Raw genomic sequence first — 20,704 nt, 5'->3', positions numbered from 1 at the left:
CAGTGTCAACAGTCTGATATTTTGCTTTGTATACTGTTTTCACTGGAGGCATTTCATATCACTTTTTTGTAATGTGAAAAATGTTGTACTCTTCTAAAATGCACATTTACTGAGTTGCCATTACATAAAGTGTACAAATTGCACATGCTTACCTGTATTGGGTTTGATTTGCATTGTGTCTAGGCTCAGATGCCATATTTTAAAGAAGCTAAAATGGGGTCAAATTCATTAAGATATACTGAATTCTCTAAGGGTAGATTAGGAATCTTAGATGCATCTTGTGGCTGAACATTACTGCCTGAAAAATAGCATTTAAATCTTAAAGGGGAGTGATATATCACATTTATACAGAGGTACAAAATCAAATGTTCATATGCCTTGTAAAAGTATGCAATATGATGTTACAAAAATGACATTTTGTACTATACTGGTATATTATACATGATGTCCGTTTAGTATAAAGAAAACAGTAATTGTCTAGCATATATCTTTAACATGTTGTCATTGCAACAGAAGTCAAATTCCTCTATATTTCACCAGAAAATTGTCAGATGAACATGTCATAGCTCAAATGACATAAACCAATGCAGTTGAAATGGTGAAGTCAAATTCAGCATTCAGCTGTACTGAAATGCCTAAGAATAGAATAGAATAGAACAGAGATCTTAAGTACATTTTATAGCTGAATCCCTATTGTTATTTCCTGCATGCTTCATAATGAAATTTTGAAGGAGGCCTAACATTTTCCTTTTAATCATAGGTGCAATATGCAGCTATTCATAGACATCCACTGTCACATTTTGGGCTATACTTGGTTTCAATTGGTGATGCTGTACTTAAACTTGTACTTGAGGTACAGAATGTGGTACTGGCATACAATACATCTCTACTAAGTTGTCACTGCATTAGAAGTAAAATCCTATGCATTTATCTGGGAATATTTTTTTTATTTTGAAGCATATCTTTCCTCAAATGCCATAGTTTGAAACAACTGAAGTAGTCGTGTCAAATTCAGCATTGTCTTGCACTAAAATCCATAAGGATAGGAAAACCTTCTTAGGTACATTTTGAAGGTGAATATCTTGTTGTAACTGCTTGACAGTTTTTAATGAAATCTTGGAGTCTAACAAATGGCCTTTTATATATAGATAACAAGTAAAGAGCTCTGTAGGTCTTCACTACTATAGCATAACATTTTGCCTTATGTGAGGTTTCATTTGTGAATGCAGAATATAGTACTGGCGTGGAATATATATTTCCTAAGCTGTCATAACATCAGTAGTAGAATTCTGTATATTGCCTAGAAAAGTAGGGTTTTTTTTTTTTTGCTTTTTCATTTGTAACATGTCATGGCTCATACACCAAGTCTGAAGAAACTAAAGTTGCAGTATTAAATTCAGTGTTAAACTGCAATGAAATCTCTAAAAGTAGAATAGCAATCTTATGAGAATTTGTATTGTTTTACTAAGTGGAAGTTTCATAATACAATTTTATGGGAAGACTGATACATGGCCTTTTATACATTACAGAATGCAGACTTTCATGGACCTTCATCTTCATAGTCTAATACTTTGCATTATACGCTGTTTCATCTGGAGTTGCTGTGATTGACTTACTCTTTCATGTGGAATACAGTACTAGCCATGGATACAGATTTAATACACTTTTGTTATATCAGAAGTAAAAAAAAAAAAACTTTGTATTCCACCGGCTTTTTGTTTTGTCTTCATTTCTAACATGCAAAAAGCAAGTGCTTTGAATTTGTGAGGTCAAATTCAGCACTGAGCTTTAATGGAATCATTTAGTCTCAAATAACACTCAAGTGCATTTTGTAACTGAACTTCCTGTTGTTACTATCTGTAAAATTTTAATGAAATCTCAAATGAGGGCTGAGTTAGCAATGCAACAGAAGTAAAACAAATCATACATATTTAAGCAGAAAAAGGATCTTTGTATTTAGATATGTCATGTCACAAAAGCCATGGCTTGAAGCTACTAAACTGGTGTGATCAAATTCAGTATTAAGATGCTCTGAAATCCCTAAATGGATTTTGTTGCTGAGTATTGTTGCTGTCTGTGATTTCCATAATGAAATCTCAAAAGACATTTGTAATATGCAGTGTAAAGGTGACTGTCAGGGAAATTTCATAAGGAGCAGCGAGATGTTGTCATATGAAACAAAGGAAAATTCATGTCAAAATGGTCTATTACGATCAACAAATTGCAATATCTGCAAAAGAATCACTTGAAAACAAAAGCAAAGCTTCCAGTTCTCTTCAGAGTAACAATATAAAAGCTATCTAAACATAAACATATAATGTTATTGTGGCTTTTGGTCTAAAAATAATATACTGCTGAATAAAACAGATCTTTTATATATATTGCGGCATAAAATAATATTTATAATTTTTTTGTTAACATTAAAGATGCAGTTGCTCCTTCGCCTTTGATATTAGACACCCAATTTAAGGAATAATTACAGATAATTATACCAGTATCATTTCCTAACAAATCATAGAAACATTTTGAATTTTTTATTTTTATGTATTTATTTATTTATTGAGAGATGTGCTTGTAAAGAAACAGCAAAATCAGGTAAAATCAGTCAGTAATTTAGGGACAGTCCTCTGGAAAATAGAAACAAAAGGGCTAGCAGTCATTTTCTTTGCACGTAGTGCTAATTGTTAATTTATTATGTGGTTAGCAGAGCATAGGATCATAACAGAATACTAGGCTAACCACCCTAGAGGGCCTTTTTAAGCCTAACCATGCTTCCCAAAAATATTAGAAAGGTATTAATCCCTTAGGTTTTGTGGGGAGGGTATATAAACTTGAGCATGTGAGATTGAGCATTCACAAGTTTCCTCTCTTTCTCTCTCTCTCTCTCTGTCTCTCTCTCTAATAGAGACTTAGGTGAATAATATGAGGCAGCATCACAAGACAGGAAGAAGGTGTCATACTGCTATAAATGCTGAAAGCAATATCCCTGTATGAAATATTACATACAGAGTCTAAAGACCCCAGATCTTCAAAGATACAAATATAGTAGATGCAGGATTGTAGTTAACATAGTAGAGAAAAAGCAAAATACACATACATGCTACCCTCAAAAAAAAAAGGAGGGGATAAAGTGGCATGAGATACACTTTTAAATATCTCAAAAGGGTCAGCATTTTCAAAGTAGGTAGCATTTTTGGAAAGAGGTATTCCACGAAGAGCACAAAGGAGGATGGAACGGTGACAAAGTAAGTGTCTGTAGGAATGAATCCCTAACTTTGTACTTTGTGTCATTTAGGCTGTTGTGGGGGGAATCTGTGCCTGGATTTCCTGTGTCCTCACAGATATTATTATCCAAAACCTCCTCTCTCAATATATAAAACTGTATGTCCAACACTAGAATAAGAAATCTCATTTTACAAGAGGTAATACACAAAACTTAATGGAGAGAAAGTTTATTCCCTAGCACCACTTTTGCTCTGGAATAGACTCCTCCAGCATGCTAAGCAATGGTATGGTTAACCTTCAGACATACCTTATGGAAATGTATGTGTGCCCTAAAATACACTCCCAGATTTACAGGCCTTGCTTTCCTTACAAAGGTTGGTAGTGTCTGATGGTGGTTAGTGGCAAGGCACACATGCCTTCTTGGCAAATAGCCTTGTACGTCCTATGATTCTTATGATATTGAGAAGACTGTGGTTTAAGCAGTATTTGCCATTTACCTAGCAGATGTGAAGTTGGCAGAATGTGCTCACAATTTTTTTTTTTTATCTGTCATCAGAATTGGATTTGTTTCTATATTTATATGAAAGCTTTCATCACATGCCTGACAATGGTTATGGTTAGTGGTACAGTCTGATTTTTATATCATTATATGTTTCCATTGGCAGGCCTCGTTGGAAAATAGTAGTAAAGGAAAATGCCAGTTCCTCCGCCTCCTCCTCCAGGACTTCCTCCACCACCAACATTTAATCAGGTAAGTTGCACTCACCTTCTTTCTGTCTGTTGTTAAATCAACTGAAATTGCGTGTCAGGAGAAAATGGTTGAGTTGTAAGTTAATGCTGCTTCCAGGTCTGATTGCTTTCCAGGCAACCATGCTTTGCTGCAATTAATTCAAACCTTTTTTTAAGTACACCATACTAAAATATTTCTTTTGGCCAGTCTTCTACAAAAACATGACTGTAAAACAATGTTTTTCTTAGTGGCCAGATCAGAAATTAACAACAATGAAGTGCATGGTCTTTTCTTGCTCTGCCTCTACAAAGAATAAGCAATAACTCATTTTAAAATAAGTCCTGTATTATTTATGGTGTGTTGGTTAGTAGTTTTATGTGATAGTCAGTAAAAAATATCAAAAAGAAAACTGACTTACCACAAATTAAAGTGCAGCAGTATGGTGAAAAGCAACAGCAGACAGCGAAAAAGAGAATTGTGATTTTACTGGAATAATTATTTAGAAATATTAATTTTCAGACTTTTAGAAACATTTTGCATTACCAGAGGAATGTGTCTGCAAAATTATATTTTTGAAAATACCTGTCATAATATCATAAATGAAAAACTGATTGAATTTTTACAGTGGGGACTGCCCAGACTTTAATAACAGACTGAGGGTTAAAATAAAATATCTGCATAATTGAATATCCCCTTATTTAATAATGATATTTACTAGGATTATGTGTGTTGGCCATGACTGCAGTTTACCTTAGCTAACTCCCTGTATTTTCCAGCCTATTAGTTTTGCTTTCTGTTTTAGGCATTAAAGCATAATGTACTGCCCTAGCTTCACTGAATTTTGGGCAGCATTTGGTTCTAGTTCAGTTCTTGCCTTCATTTTAGTTTTTCTGATTTTGTAATAAACCTTTTCTTAGTCTCTTCCAGTAACTGTGGCAATCCTAGATGTCATCTGTAGTTTGTTAATGAAAGCCAGTAACTCTCCATTAACCCTCCACTTTAGGGAACTTGTCCTGCCATACTTAAAGACAGTCATCCTTTAGCTATTTTATGTTAGAGGCTGGCAGTCTTCTGGAAGCATGATCCATTTCAGAATATGCCACTTAAGGTAGTATATGATCCACTTATACTTTTTTTTACTGTGTCAGTATGGGTCTACATAAGTTTGTCCTGTTCCTAATCTGTAGTTATGTAGATTTACCCAGGTTTTAACCCCTCTAAAATGGAATATCCAGCTAACCCGCACTGGTGACAACAGGATGTGGGAGGAAAATTAATCAATAGTCACTACTGCTGCTCACAGATGCTGGAATGACATGTTTCATGGAGGCCTTATCCTCACAGGTTTGTATTATATTGATAGACTATTGCAATCTATGAGGCACGGTCACAGGTGTGCCCTTACCACCCTTCCAAAGCAGCAATGTGCACACCCCACCAGTTCGCCTAGCCTGGATGCTATTCACAATTCTATTGTCCCTTGAGGATTGTATGAAAAGCCTACCTCACATGCCCATCTCCATTGTCCCTCCCTCTGAAAAGAGGTATCTGTCAAAGCGTCATCATTCCTCTCTTCCTCTGCCAACTACTACAGGTGTCTGGGCCACTGATAGAATGACAGTAATCTGGTCATAATGTGGGCAGTGAGATTGACACAGTCCTCTAATCTCTGTATAAGCAGATATTTTATGAATGGGGAAAAAAGAGCATGCCGTTCAGTTTAACTGTTGCAGTAGCCAATGATCTTTATGAATTATGTATAAAATAGCAATTCAAAAATAAAGAATTAATCAAACAGTATGAATTAACAAATAAACAGTTCACTGATATCTCATAGGAACCTATAAGTCAACATATTAAAACATCTCAGCTTCTGCATGGACACTGGTAGAAAACAAGGAAACTTTCTGGATGCTAATACAGATAACAGTCTCTTAGCTGCTTATCAACTTATCAATATTCAGAAATGATCAGCTAAATATGCTTTGATTATGATTACAGTGAAATTAGCTGTTTCGTATGCTTTCCCATTAACTTTTTGTAGTCAAGATAATGACTAGAAGCAATTATTGGTTTGTAATTCTAAAGCATGTCCCATTTCATAGATAACTAGACAGACAGATATTAATGGGATTACTAGCTAATCACAAGTACTAGAGGTGCGAGGGGGGGGGTGAAGTGCCCCCTCACAGCAATGCATTAATACTTCAACAATGAGTTTTGAAATTCAATGTTTATTAAGTTAAATCACAGTTTATTTTTCATACAGGTGGGACCCATAGTCTGGGTCTTTTAATTCTGATAAAGAAGCAAAACCTAATTCTTTTAGTACTGAGTTGTGTTCCTTACAGAAATAAGTAATGCAGTACCCAGAGATATTATGTGGGACTTTAGTGTAGTTCATATAATATGATTAATTATCAATCAAATAAAAATATCTTCTTTTTTCATTGATAAATGTTTATTAAAATTTAAATATATGATTAAATAAATAAAACAAAGCAACCATCTCATATATAGCTTCTTCTAATCACACTGTTTGGAAGATAGCTGATAAATATAATCTGATTTTCAACAGTTCCAGAACACTATCAGGTTAACTGACTTGCTAAGAGTCACAAAGTAGGCAAGTAAATATGAGAAAATCAAACACTGATCTACAGGAAACATCTTGTTGACAGCTCAGAGCCTTAATTCATTATACTCAGAGCTTTATTCCTCTGTGCTCAGTTGTATACAGCATGAAAAGAGTGTTAAACTAAAATTATTCAGTTACTCTCAACTTTCCACTTAGGATACATAAACACCAGAAAAGAAGACTGGTACCCACCCATGTAACTTACAGAATAGCAGACTTCAGAAACTTTAGCTGATGTTCCTTGGTAATGATAATGAATATGAATGAAAAAGTGTGAAGAAATGTACCCATATAAGCTTCTCCAGGCTACTGTTACCAGTGGGCTTGAGTGTGTTAAAGTGCAGAAATAAATAATTAGGAGTTGTACCTTTTTAGCCTTGAGTCAAGAATAACACTTCAGGGTGTGCAAAGTACTGGTTTATTCCATAAACAGCACTAAGAGACTGCTTAGTCAAATTTTTCAGAACAGTCTCTGAGAACATTACCTCATTACCTAGAGGAAAATAGTTTTTATACTTACTTTTCTCACTTGCTTAGAGAAAAACATCTCTTGTTCTCACTTTCCTCACTTATCTAGATGAAAGTAGTTTTTTATTCAGGCATGTCCAGGGGTCAGCTCCCAGTGTTCTCTCCAGTCTAGCTGATGAATTTGGGCATCTTGAGGCAATGTAGAAATTGCCTCGTATACAGACAACCCTTTCCTCCTACCATCCAGCACTACAACCTGTGAGAGATGCACTTATCTAGCCAAACTGGAGGTAAAACTCTCTCCAACCAAGACTGAACTTGACAGTCATGAGGAGAAGGTAAACATTTGCACCACAACACACTCATCACATAGTCTCACTAAATCTACACCACCAAAATCCACACATAGTAACACAAAAACATTCGTGGAGGCTCTCAGTAATAATCTGTCTAAGCAACGGAGACCTCCAAAGCAGAAACGCAAGCAACCTCCATCCCCCAACACAACCCAAATGACACATAGCCCACAGACTCAGTGTGCCACTCAACCACAGCCAATAAGGCAAAACAACGTACCCAACACACTAGTCATGGGTGACTCTATAGTCAGGCACACTGATGTCCCACTCACCAGGCTAAACAAGGAGAAGGTTACTGTCAGCTGCCTGTCAAGTGCCAGGATCCGCCACATAACCCACGCACTCAGGTCACTCCACAAAAGTACAAATATGACTCCGTCATTGTCCATGTTGGTGTGAATGACCAGAGACGTACCTCCCTGGACTACATGAAAAGAGACAAGGAAGAGCTCTCTGATCTTGTAGCCCAGGCAGATATGACCCTAGCCCTGAGTAGCATTCTGCCATCGCCCAGAATAATTCCGCAGTACAAAGACAAAATGATTGACTTCAACAATTGGCTAAGCGTCATTCTAAGGGGATCCAGTATCTGTCCTTGGGATGACATGGTTGACAAACCACGATGCTTTGCCAAAGATGGCCTGCACCTGTCACCCCTGGGATTCCGAATACTGGCTAAGGCTCTTGCTGCCCCTATAGTGCCTTTTTAGGCAAGGGTCAAATGACAAATTCACCACTGTAGCAGGAACAGGCAAGCAAAAACTGAGGGTAATGCTACTCAATGCTAGAAGTCTATATCTCAAAATGCACTCACTTCAAGGCACTCCTTAAAATGGAGAACATCGATATCTGTGCAGTGACTGAGACCTGGTTCAAGGCTTCAGAGAGCACCCCTGCACTACCAGGCTACAACTCATACCACACATTTCGGCCATGTAACCTGGACTGAAACACCAAAGGCGGAGGTGTGTCCATATTCATTAAGGATATCCACACCTCCAGGCTAGTTGCTCAGCATAATGCATCCAAGGTTATCCAAGTGCAAGTAACTCTGGGCAAAACTGCAATCCAAATTGTAGCTTGCTACAGATCCCCACTATGCCCCAGGATTCCCACTCCTCTTTTCTTGATGTACTGGAAAATATTAGGGTTCAACCAAACACCCTATTAATGGGCGGCTTCAACTACCCCACCATTAACTGGGAAAACTACTCATGTACCAACTCCTTAGCTCAACGCTTTCTGGAATTCATAAACTCCAATGCCCTGGATCAACTTATCCACACCCCCACCAGGGGCAACAATATCCTAGACCTAGTAATTACCAACATGAGTGACCGGTGTTCCACACCTGAAGTCAACTCCTCGTTGGTCTGATCCGACCATAAGCTAATCACCCTTGATATCCACATCCCACCCCCCATTAAGGAAACCACGGTAAAAAAGTTCTCCAAAGCCAACATCATGCTTCTTAAGATAGAAGTGGTGAACTTCATGACACCCAGGCAGATGGACAATACAGTTATGACTGCTGAATCCTACACAAATGCACTCTATAAGCACTTACACGAGTGCATGGATCATGCTATCCCAAACAGAACCAAGATGCTATCCTCCAAAAAAAAGGAAGCCAATCTGGTGGTCCCCTGCCATAAACAAACTGTACAACAGAAGGAAGAAACTGTTGCAAAAGAGAGTAAAATCCCATTAGTGGAGGAGCTCCCTGGTCAACCTCAGTAAGAAGCTGAGATCTCTTATAAGATTCTCCAAAGCTAGCTACAAAAACAAAATCGCCACTAATTCTAAGGACAACCACAAAGCATTCTATAGCTATGTCAAGAATCTCGAAGGCAACACCCAGATCTGTTCTGAGTTACAGCACAACGGCACGAAAATTACAGAACCAACTGATATTGCCAACATCCTGGCAGATAGGTTCAGTGCTAACTTTACCCCCCACCTCCACCCCCTAAAGGGCCCATATCTATACAGGAAGAATGCAGAGTCCCTGTAATCACAACTACGCAAGTAAAAGCTGCACTTTCTAAAGCCAAAAACACAGCATCCATGGGACCGGACAACATCCCAGGCTGCATTTTACACAAACTTCAGAACAAACTGGCTCCCCACTTAAGCACCATGTTTAATAATAGCCTTGCATCAGGCTTTGTGCCCACTGAATGGTGCACAGCAACAGTTATCTTATCCCACAAAGGGGGAGCCACCACTGATCCCAGGAACTATCGACCTATTAGCCTGACGAGCCTGGTCTGCAAGGCCATGGAACGTATCATCATGGAACTCTTTAACAAAGACATTGGTAACCTCCAAACTTTGGATCCCAACCAGTTCGGGTTTGTGAAAGGCAGATCATGCCTCCTGAATCTGATCGACTTCTTTGAGGCAGTCACCAAAGCTGTAGATGAGGGTAAGATGGTTCATACAGCCTATCTTGACCTTGCCAAGGCTTTCAACACCATCCCCCATTCTGGAATTATAGCTAAACTCACTAAACTAGGCATAAATCCCTACGTCATGAGATGAGTTGCCAATTGGCTCACTGACAGAACCCACACTGTAAAAGTTGCAGACTCCAAATCTGACCTCAAAGCAGTGACAAGTGGAGTACCACAGGGTTCTGTCCTGGGACCTCTCCTGTTTGGTATCTTCTTCTCTGAAGTACAGGCTAACACAGAAGGCCTCTGGCTAACGAAGTTTGCAGATGATTGCAAACTAGGAGCCATAGTCAAGTCCCCAAGTGATGTGGACATCCTACAGAAGGGCCTCGTTAAAACAGATGCCTGGTGTCAGAGCCATGGCCTCTCGATGCCAAAAAGTGCAGTGTCATCTCCTTTGGTAAAAACTCTGTACTCATGAACTACCACATAGGCAGCAATCTACCTAACACCGAATGTGTGATAAGAGACCTTGGGACACAGGTGGACAGTAGTCTCTCCTTTGATAGGCACATCACCACAGTAGTCAGGAAGTCCTTCTACGTGGCACACCTCATCATAAAAGGGTTCTCATTCAGGAAAAAAGAGGTCATTGTTCCTCTCTACTCGACACTCATTAGACCCATTATAGAGTACAACGCCCCTTTTGGAATGTACCTCACAAGACATCTGCAGTAGCTGGAAAGGCTACAGAAGTACCTCACAAAGAGGATTACTGGCCTCAAACAAATGCCCTACACTGACCATCTCAAAAAACTCCATCTTTACTCCGTAGCATATTGCCTACTCCGAGGTGATCTCTGCCTAACATATAAAGTTATGTCAAAACCAGAGCTGTTGGATATGCTACACCTAAAGAAATCCCAATCCCTCCAAGCTACATGCTCTAGGGACCTAAACCTTGTCACCACAATAAACAGGACATGCTGGAGGGATAGATTCCTGTCCCAGAGACTTCCCATACTCTGGAACAGGCTACCCATCTATGTTAAGCAAGGTTCTTCATTAGCACTCTTCAAGAAAAATCTTGATAGGTGGATGGGAAATAGGAAATACACCCCGGGGATTACTTCTGTGTCTCTGCTTGACATTGGCACAGGAAAATAACTTTCTTGGGTGGCATAAGCCAGGGAATCTTGTTGGCTAGGGTAACATAAGCCCTTGGGCCAATAGTCTAGTACCCACCTATGAACAAAGAAAACTGCACATTTTGCACCTTTTCTTATCAATTTCATGCATGGAGAACTGTGATGTTATATAGCTTTTAACAAATCAATGTATTTTTAAATATTTTATGGCCTTCTGATTCTCACTTAGAGCTTCACGTGAACACTTGACGATATGTCTTTTTAAAATATAGGCCATCTAGTCTAAGAATTTATCTTTTGACCTTGTTACATTCAGCACCAATACATACTATCTTACAGACATCCTTGCAATGATTCATCCTCTAGTGTGAGAAGGTCAGAGCGTACTCTAACATTCTGAAACTAGACTCTTTAACATAGTATAACATCATGACATACTTTAACTCCTTCAGCACTTACTTTGCCTTCAGTTGTCTGTCAGTATACTATAATTTACTAATAAAGAGAATCCAGTCAGGGGTAGGCATGATCACTACAAATGTAGTAACAATTCTCTATCATGCCCATAACTCACCCCCAGTTATAGCTTTTTAGGTTTAAAGAGCCCAGCACACTTTTATGTCTAGTGTCATTACATTTGCTGGTTCCTACTGGTACAGTTAAATTTCTGGCATAGCATGTGTCTCCGCGATTTGTGGTTGCAAGCTGAAGAGGCATAACCTTTGAAAAGTCAGTCACACTATGCCAAGTTAGATTAGTGTCACTACATCGTTTCAAATACCACCTGTGATGCAGGGATTGGAATCATGGGAATCCCCACCTTAGAATGATGAGGTATATGCAAACATACCCAACAGTTTGTCACATTTAAGTCCACAGTATATTGTTGAAGAACCAACAGGAAACTATTTTTTCTTAACCAGTTTATAAAAGGACACAGCAGCAAAAACAAAGCAAAATTACCTGCTGTCGCTGGATTCATCATGGACTGCTGACTGAGTTGATTTTCTCTTTTTATCCTTCACTGGGGCAGATGATTTGTCCTTTGGACTTCGATCTTCCTTCGCTGTCAAAGATGATTTGTCTGGGGCTTTCGCATAACATGTATTTCTTGGACTCAAATAGTTCTTTCCTTGGAAAGTTTTAACATAAACCCAATCACTGGGCTGCAGTTGGTGACAGGGCTGGTCAGAAAGTTAAGGAAGAGCTTTTGTTATAGTTTTGTGGTACTGCTGCAAGAAATGAATAGGTTTTGTACAGTAAGACAATATAACATCATCTGTTAGAGTTAATTCTTCATTTCACACAGGGGGAGCAGCTGGAATGGCCATGGGTCTCCCCATTAATATCTCATAGGGGCTCAATCTCCTTGTAGTATTTAATGTATCCCTCATACTCAGTGCTAAGGGAAGTGCCTCTGGCCATTTAAGGTTTGTCTCAGCACAAATCTTTGAAATCTTATTTTTAAGGGTCCTGTTGACCCTCTCTATAAATCCAGATGACTGTGGATGGTTGGGACAGTGAAGACTCAACTTAGTATTAAAAATTTTGCATAGATCTTTAATCATGGAATTTTTAAAGTGAGTTTCCTGGTCACTATTGATAGTACAAAGTACACCAAATCTAGGTAAGAATTCAAATATCAGTTTCTTGACAGATAGACAGTTTCTATCTAGTTTCTTAAATACTGTTACAGAATCCACTTTGTGGCATGGGTAAGCTTCCACCAATGCAGAAAACATGCAAACCACCACCAATATTAATTGTAAATTACCAATTTTTGCCATCTGGACAAAGTCCAGCGGCACATTAACAAAAGGTACCCAAGATGGTGATTAGCAGGCAGCCCTAATGTTTGCGTCTTTGCTAACATTATGTTCTAGGCATATAGTACAATTATTACTATACTTAGTTATCAAAGAGGAAACATGAGGGGCATACCACTTCAGGTAATTTGATTAAATAAAGGTGTCTTAACTGCTTGGGATGCTAAATTATATGTTAGCAAGGAGGCAGTTGCCACCAGCTGACAGTCCAGATGTTACCATAACCCATCTGCAGATTTATGTATCCCTCTTTATGCAACCTCTTAACTTCTTCCTAAGAAGTTTCAGCTTGGAAAGCTGATACTTTCTTAAAATCAAACACATTATTACTGTTAAAGTCTTGCAATAACATCACATGAAAATTTGCACAAAGTCCTTCTGCAACTTGCTTAGCAGCTTGATTTGCCAAATTATTTCTCTTTGAAACAGTGTCTGTAGCCTTTTGATGGGCACTACATTTAACTACTGCTAATTCTTTAGGTACAAAAGAGACTCTAATCTTTGTTAAACAAAACATCATTACTGGTGCAGACAGATATGCTTATGACCAAATTTTAGTTTTGATCTCTTCCACAGGAACCATCCACAAATAGGTCCAGTTCAGCATTGGGTATAGGACTATCCTTTAAGTCATTTTTAGGAGAAAGCAGATAATTAGTCTCACACAGACAATTATACTCTTTACCATCCTCAGCAGTAGGTACAAAGATCCAGGATTTAGAACAGGACAGCGTATGAGAGAAATAGATGGATCACAAAGAAGAGTAAGTTCATATTTAGTTAGACGTGCAGTTGAGAGGGGTTGAGTTTTCATTTTAGGTAAGAGAGATAATATAGAATGAGGGACCAGGAACAACTAATGTAAGATCATGGCTGAGCACCAGTGATTGTGCAAGATGAACTAAAATGGCAGCAGCAGCCACCACCCTTAAACATGATGGAAATCCCAATGGACGATAGTTGTCCCCATGTTTCTGTGCAAGCACTCCCTGAGCAAATCCATTTATTTATGACAAAATAAAATGAAACTATTTCCATAATCCGGTAATCATAAAGCTAGGGCAGTAGCTAATGCTTGCTTTAAATTCTGAAATGCATTTTCTTCTTCACTATCCCAAGAGAGGGGCTCTGGTATATCTTGTTTTAAAAGATTTGTCAAAGGCTTAGCAATTTCTGCATAGTTAGAAATCCATTGTCTGCAATATCCTATCATACCTAAGAAACATCTAAACTGATGCTGAGTAGTTGGTTACAGGGTTTTAGCTATTGCCTCAAGACGAGATGGTAGCATCTGCCTGATATACTGATATGTCAGATAACCAAGATAGTGTACCTGATTTTTCTTTTGACACCTTATGTCCCTTTTCTGCAAGAATAGTTAAAACGCTGTATTGTATCCTGCTGATACTGCTGAAAAGAATCAGGTGCTATTAGTAAATCATCTACATATTGCACTAACACAGACCCACCTGGAAATGTCACGTCTTCCAAATCTCTTTTTAGAATTTGAGAAAATAATGAAGGTGTGTATCTCTGTGGTAACCATGTCCATGTATAATGCTGTCCCTTATAAGTAAAGGCAAACAGAAACTGACTTTCAGGGTGTATAGGTGTTGAAAATAAATGGTGAACACAGATCTAGCACAGAAAAATATTTGGCTGTAGGTGGTTTGCAACTCAGTATTGTTGTTGGATTGGGAACCACAGGAAGTGCTGGTAGTACTGCATTGTTTACAGCCCTATATATTTTCCTGTTTTTTTAGGAATATAATAATAGGATTAGGTTCATAGGTTCATAGGTTCATACTAGGCTATCTGCCCTGGGGCAATTATAAGCCTAGCCCGATTCTGTATGGCTTACGCCACCCACACAAATATAGCTGCCTGATTGATTCCTTGATCCCCAGTATTACAGATGAGTTACCATTGAGGTCGATGTCCTGAATAGTGGGGTGGCCCTCCCAGCAAAGGGTTATCCTTGGGGGACCTGGATGTAGCAATCAGAGGATGAGGGGACCTGAGATTTGGGAGAAGTAGAGGCCAGAAGAACAACCAGATGATTATATGGTGCTGGGAGGTACATAGGTACATAGGTAGGTACTAGGCTATTGGCCCTAGGGCCTATATAAGCCTAGCCAAATGGTACCCTGGCTTTTGCCACCCAAGAAAATTATTTTCCTGTGCCCCTGTCAAGCAGAGCCACAGAAGTGATCCCTGGAGTGAATTTCCTATCTTCCATCCAATCATCAAGATTTTTCTTGAAGAGTGCTAATGAGGAGCTTTGTTTGATATAGATAGGTAGTTTGTTCCAGAGTATGGGAAGTCTCTGAGATAGGAATCTATCCCTCCAGCATGTTCTGTTTATTGTGATGACAAGGTTTAGGTCCCTAGAGTGTGTAGCTTGGAGGGATTGGGATTTCTTTACGTGGAACATGTCCATCAGCTCTGGGTTTGATATAGCTTTGTATGCTAGGCAGAGATCGCCTCTGAGTAGGTTATATGCGACAGAGTAAAGCTGGAGTTTTTTGAGACAGTCTGCGTAGGGTATCTGTTTGAGGCCAGTAATCCTCTTTGTGAGGTATTTCTGTGTCCTTTCTAGTTGTTGTAGATGTCTTGTGAGGTACATACCAAAAGGGGCGTTGTACTCTATAATGGGTCTAATGAGTGATGAGTAGAGGGGAACAATGACCTCTTTTTTCCGTGATGAGAAACCTTTTGTGATGAGGTGTGCCATGTAGAAGGATTTCCTGACTACTGTGGCGATGTGATTATCAAAGGAGAGACTACTGTCCACCTGTGTCCCAAGGTCTCTTATCACACTTTCAGTGTTAAGTAGACTACCGTCTATGTAGTAGTTCATGGGAACAGAGTTTTTACCAAAAGGGATGACAATGCACTTTTTGGCATTGAGCTTGAGGCCATGGCTTTGACACCAGGCATCTGTCTCAGTGAGGCTCTTTTGTAGGATGTCCACATCATTAGGAGATTTGATTATGGCTCCTAGTTTGCAATCATCTGCAAACTTTATTAGCCAAAGACCTTCTGTGTTTGGCTGTACTTCAGAGAAGTAGATACCAAACAGGAGAGGACCTAGGACTGAACCCTCTGGTACTCCACTTGTCACTGATCTGAAGTTGGATTTAGAGTCTGCTACTTTCACAGTGTGGGTTCGGTCAGTGAGCCGGTTGGCAACCCATCTTGTGACATAAGGATTTATACCTAGTTTAGATAATTTGTCTATAATTCCAGAGTGGGGGATGGTGTCAAAAGCCTTGGCGAGATCTAGATAGGCTGTGTGTACCACCTTACCCTCATCTACAGCTTTGGTGACCACTTCAAAGAAGTCTATCAGGTTTAGGAGACATGATCTGCCTTTTACAAACCTGAACTGGGTAGGGTCCAGAGTTTGGAGATTATCAGTGTCATTGTTTATAAGTTCCATGATGATACGCTCCATAGCCTTGCAGACCAGGCTCATCAGGCTAATGGGGTGGTAGTTCCATGGTCCGTGGTGGCTCCCCCTTTGTGGAGTGGGATAACTGTTGCTGTGCGCCATTCAGTGGGCACAAAGCCTGAGGTGAGGTTATGATTGAACATGGTACTTAGGTGAGGTGCCAGTTCATTCTGTAGTTCCTGCAGAACACAGCCTGGGATGTTGTCAGGTCCCATGGATGCTGTGTTCTTGGCTTTGGAGAGTGTGTTTTTTACCTGTGCAACCGTGATTACAGGTACTTTGCATTCTTCCGGTATATTGATGGGCCCTTTAAGGGATGAGAGAGGGGTAAAGTTAGCATTGAACCTATCTGCCAGGATGTTGGCAATGTCAGGTGAGAAGAAATAAAAAGAAGAACAAAGAAAAAAATGTGTCTTATGAATAGCACCTTCCATGAAATGCTATATTGCATTTATTTGGCAGCAGAAGGAACCAGTAAGCTTATCAAGACTGCAGTCAGCATTTCTACCACCATTTCATTCTTGTCTCCCTCCTCATCTCTCTTCCACTTGACCCATGCCCTCTTGCATGCCTCCATGGATTCTCTCTACACCATCTACTTTGTTAATTTGTCTCATGGGTTCCTAAGCCTCTCTGTGAAGAAGTACTTTCATAGATCTTAGGAGTAGTTGGTCCTTACAATCTGCTGCCTATGCTCCCCCCTCTTTTCCTGTTCAGAACAACTCCTTCACCACTTCATAATATGATTTTGTGCTCCAATGTGATGACCTGACCTCCTGTCTATTTTGGTCTCTAATGAGAAGACCTTTAGCTCCTCTAGTTTGTGGATACAGCCTTAACCTTCTTTAGTTTAATGGTGTCTTTCTTTTAGACTTCTTCAAGCAGTATGAAGTCTCTCTCATTGTATGATTTCCAGAGTTGCATACATTATTTGATTTAACAAGGTACACTTTAATTCTTGCTATGTTTGATAATGACATTCTTTGTCTAAAGAAATGTATGATTACTTTTGTTTTGTTTTGTTTCTCACTACTTTAGCTCTGTGGTTTGGACTAATCTAGCTGCCATTTTCTTTGATGATTAGTCTAACATTATAGATAGATTCATTGATTAGTACTAGGCTAACTGCTCTTATGGGCCATTTTAAGCCTAGCCAATTAACCCATGTGAGAATCAAACCCCGCACCTTGTGTCTGTAAGGCAAATATCTTAATCATAATGCCAACCTCTGTGATTGCTTTTAAACTGTAACATCCACAGTATCCTTCACATTTAAAAACAGATTTTCTGACTTATCACTGTCTTGGGAAAAGTTGTATTGTACGGGTGCTAACGGGCATGGTGGTTAATTAGTTTTTGATTGTTTTGTCAAATGATGTAGAGGAGGCATTTCCTCATTACACTCCACGCAGTTTGTTTTACCTGGACAAAGTTTTAAATATTTTGGTAATCTCATCTTAAATTCAATAGCTAAGTAAAAGCTACTACTTGTCAACTGCAATCCAGACTAATTATTAAAATAACTGTTAGTCACCACTGTTTCATATATGTGACATGAGCAATATTGTCTTATAGGTTCATAGGTATGTATTAGGCTAATGGTCCTGAATCCTTTACAAGCCTATCCCGTAGGATTACCCTGGCAGCTTGCCACTTGACATTAGTTCCCAGTGCCACTGTTAAGTAGAGCCACTGCAGTGATCCCCGGGGTGAACTTTCTATTTCCCATCCACTCATCAAGATTTCTCTTGAAGAGGGCCAGTAAGGTGCTCTGTTTGACATGTATGGGAAGTCTATTCCATAGCATGGGCAGTCTCTGTTTATGAACCTGCCCCTCCAGCGTGTTCTGTTTGTTTTACTTGCGTCACTTTTAAGGCTGACCTATCTAAATTCATTATGTGTAAAGTAAAGTGTCTAATGTTCCTTCTGTTGTATTTTAGTTGTTTGAAAATTAACAAAATAAATAAATAAACATTTAAAAAGAATGGTGTACTTTATTCACGAATCATGAATGAAGACAATGTCCAGAACTACCCAGTGTTGATGAAGTGTTATCTTGTGATATTAAGTGAGATTCATTGCTATCAGTGCCACTGGAAATTACACAATGTAGTATTTATTCTTTAAGGGTCATTGGTACTGCTAAATGCAGTAGAGTTCTTTCCTTTTCTTATGCATAGGCTGAGATAAAAATCACCAAAATTCTTATATCACAAGTGATAATTCAATAAAGATGTTTAAAAAAAAATTCATAGTACTCGGCTATTGGAGCAAAAAGTCAGAAATACTGGATAGATCCTTTGTGTGACTAAAGGTAACGAATTATTAAGCAGTAATGAAAGTACTGTATCAGCTGAGCTGTGTAGGATATACTGCACCACTTTGCTTCTTTTTGAGTGAAGCATCTTCACAGCTTTCTCAATTCCTCATTTAGAAACTGTTACAAACTGGTTCTAAGAAGTGTTCTATGTGGTGACCGTTGAACTTTTTCATTAAATAGAATAAAAAGCAACATAAAATGTGTTCAGCAGGCCTACTGGAATTAATTTAGCCTTATACCATGTTCTGTTTTGTCAGCAGTGGTATTTTCACTGAGTGTTTTGTTTAATGAAACACTTCTTAGTTATGCAAAGCGTTAAGTTATATTTTACAGCAGTATCCTATTAGTTGTTGCTTTGTTAAGGCATTTTTGTATGTATATAACCAATAAGTGGAGAACCAACGACCACTGGAAGGAAACAAACTTTATTCAAAAGAAACAAAGTTAAGCACTTTTATCCCTCACATTAGGGACTTCTTCAGAACCATTACACATTTCAAACCCAGCCCTTAAATACAATAAAGCACTACTAACCAATTAACTCATTAAAATTGTTTAAACATTTAAAAAACACCTCCATAATAAAATGCAACTAATAATTTACATCAAATGAGACATAAGAAATATTAATAGTTGTACATTTTATGATTTTAAAATACAAAACATACAGTATACTGTTATGAAATTAGAATAGTACCATTTCAACCTAAAATATTCCTTAATTTCAACACGCTAGAAATACCAGGGAATTTTGTTGCATTTAACCGCAACTGCCACTTAAACTCACATATATCTAAATGTACATCAGCCTTGTGTATCTTTGACTATTTGCTGTAAGACCAAAAAGCCAAATGTATGATCACCCTGTGCATGTACATGCCTTCTCAGGGCATTAGTGTGCCTATGATGTTTAATATCTAACAAGTGCTCACTTATTCTATCGTTAAATTGTCTACAAGTCTTTCCTATGTAAAAACTTGGACAATTACGGCACTTGGCCATATAAACTAAATTTTTACTAGTACAATTAAAATGTTTCTTGATATAAAGATCCTTGCCATTCAAATTGAAACTATCATTAGTTTCTAAAATGTACAGACAGTATTTATACTTTCCACATTTAATATTCCCTATTACTTTATTAATAAATATTGACTTCATTCTGCTTACTACTAATTTCTAACATATTTTTGAATGACCTGTCCCTTCTGAAAACAAACATTGGTGCTTTTTTCACTATTTTGGCTACATTATGGTCATTTGCAGTATACCCCAATTGTTCCTAATAACCTTAATAATAGTACGAGTATCCTGATTAAAGGTGGTTATAAACGTCAAACCCAAATCTTCCTTTACTGTGCTACTGAAACCAACTGTTGGTACATCTATACAGGAACTAACACCTCTCAAAATAGGCTTATATGTTCCTATATGACATTTTCTTTGTACCTCCTCACTAATTTGATTTAGTAAACTCTCAGGATATCCTCTTTTTGCAAATAAACTCAAAAATAAAGTTCACCTCTTTCAAAAATTCATTGTCATCATTTACCATTTTTGCAGCCCGTACCAATCGTCCTTTTACAATAGATTTTTTCTGATGTTATGGGTGCCAATTATGAAACTCTAAATAAGAATTTGAAAAAGTAGGCTTCCTAAATATTCCAGAACACAATTTATTATTTTCATGATCAATTTTCAAGCTGACATCCAAATACGTAATTTTTTCATAACTATATTCAGATGTAAATTTAAGAAAATCCACTGTATTATTAATATAAAAAAGAAATTCTCTCAATTGGTCTTCCGTGCCTTTCCACACCAAAAATATGTCATCCAGGAATCTAGTATACTGCATAACATAAATCTGAAATCTATTTTAAAAAATAAATTTTTGTTCCCAAAAGGGCATGACGTAGTTAGCAAAAATGGGGGGCACATGTTACCCCCATGGCCACTCCTGTGACCTGCCTATAATACTGACCTTCAAAATATACAAAGTTATTTTTTAATACTACTTCCATCAGTGTAACAAATTTGTTAACTTGATCTTGGTCATACATGTTCTTTTTAAACAACTATTCCTCTAGCCATGTCAGTCCTACCTCATGGGGTATTACAGAAAAAAGGTTACACACGT

The 20,704-nt window shown here is 38.2% G+C and overlaps 1 protein-coding gene across 1 annotated transcript in view; it reads left to right on the top strand.

Annotated features, from left to right (window-relative positions):
- Nucleotides 1-20,704, top strand: part of WIPF1 (WAS/WASL interacting protein family member 1) — a 776,716-nt gene that overhangs the window by 442,912 nt on the left and 313,100 nt on the right. Inside the window, exon 3 of the mRNA XM_044075560.1 lies at nucleotides 3,891-3,976. Coding sequence (XP_043931495.1) covers nucleotides 3,920-3,976 — 57 coding nt within the window. The 5' untranslated portion in view covers nucleotides 3,891-3,919. The remainder of the gene's footprint in view (nucleotides 1-3,890; nucleotides 3,977-20,704) is intronic.

Source organism: Protopterus annectens, chromosome 6.part1 (genome assembly GCF_019279795.1).
Source record: "Protopterus annectens isolate FY-2018-M chromosome 6.part1, PAN1.0, whole genome shotgun sequence".
NCBI classification, from domain to species: domain Eukaryota; kingdom Metazoa; phylum Chordata; order Ceratodontiformes; family Protopteridae; genus Protopterus; species Protopterus annectens.
This window is presented reverse-complemented; position numbering and strand designations above follow the sequence as displayed.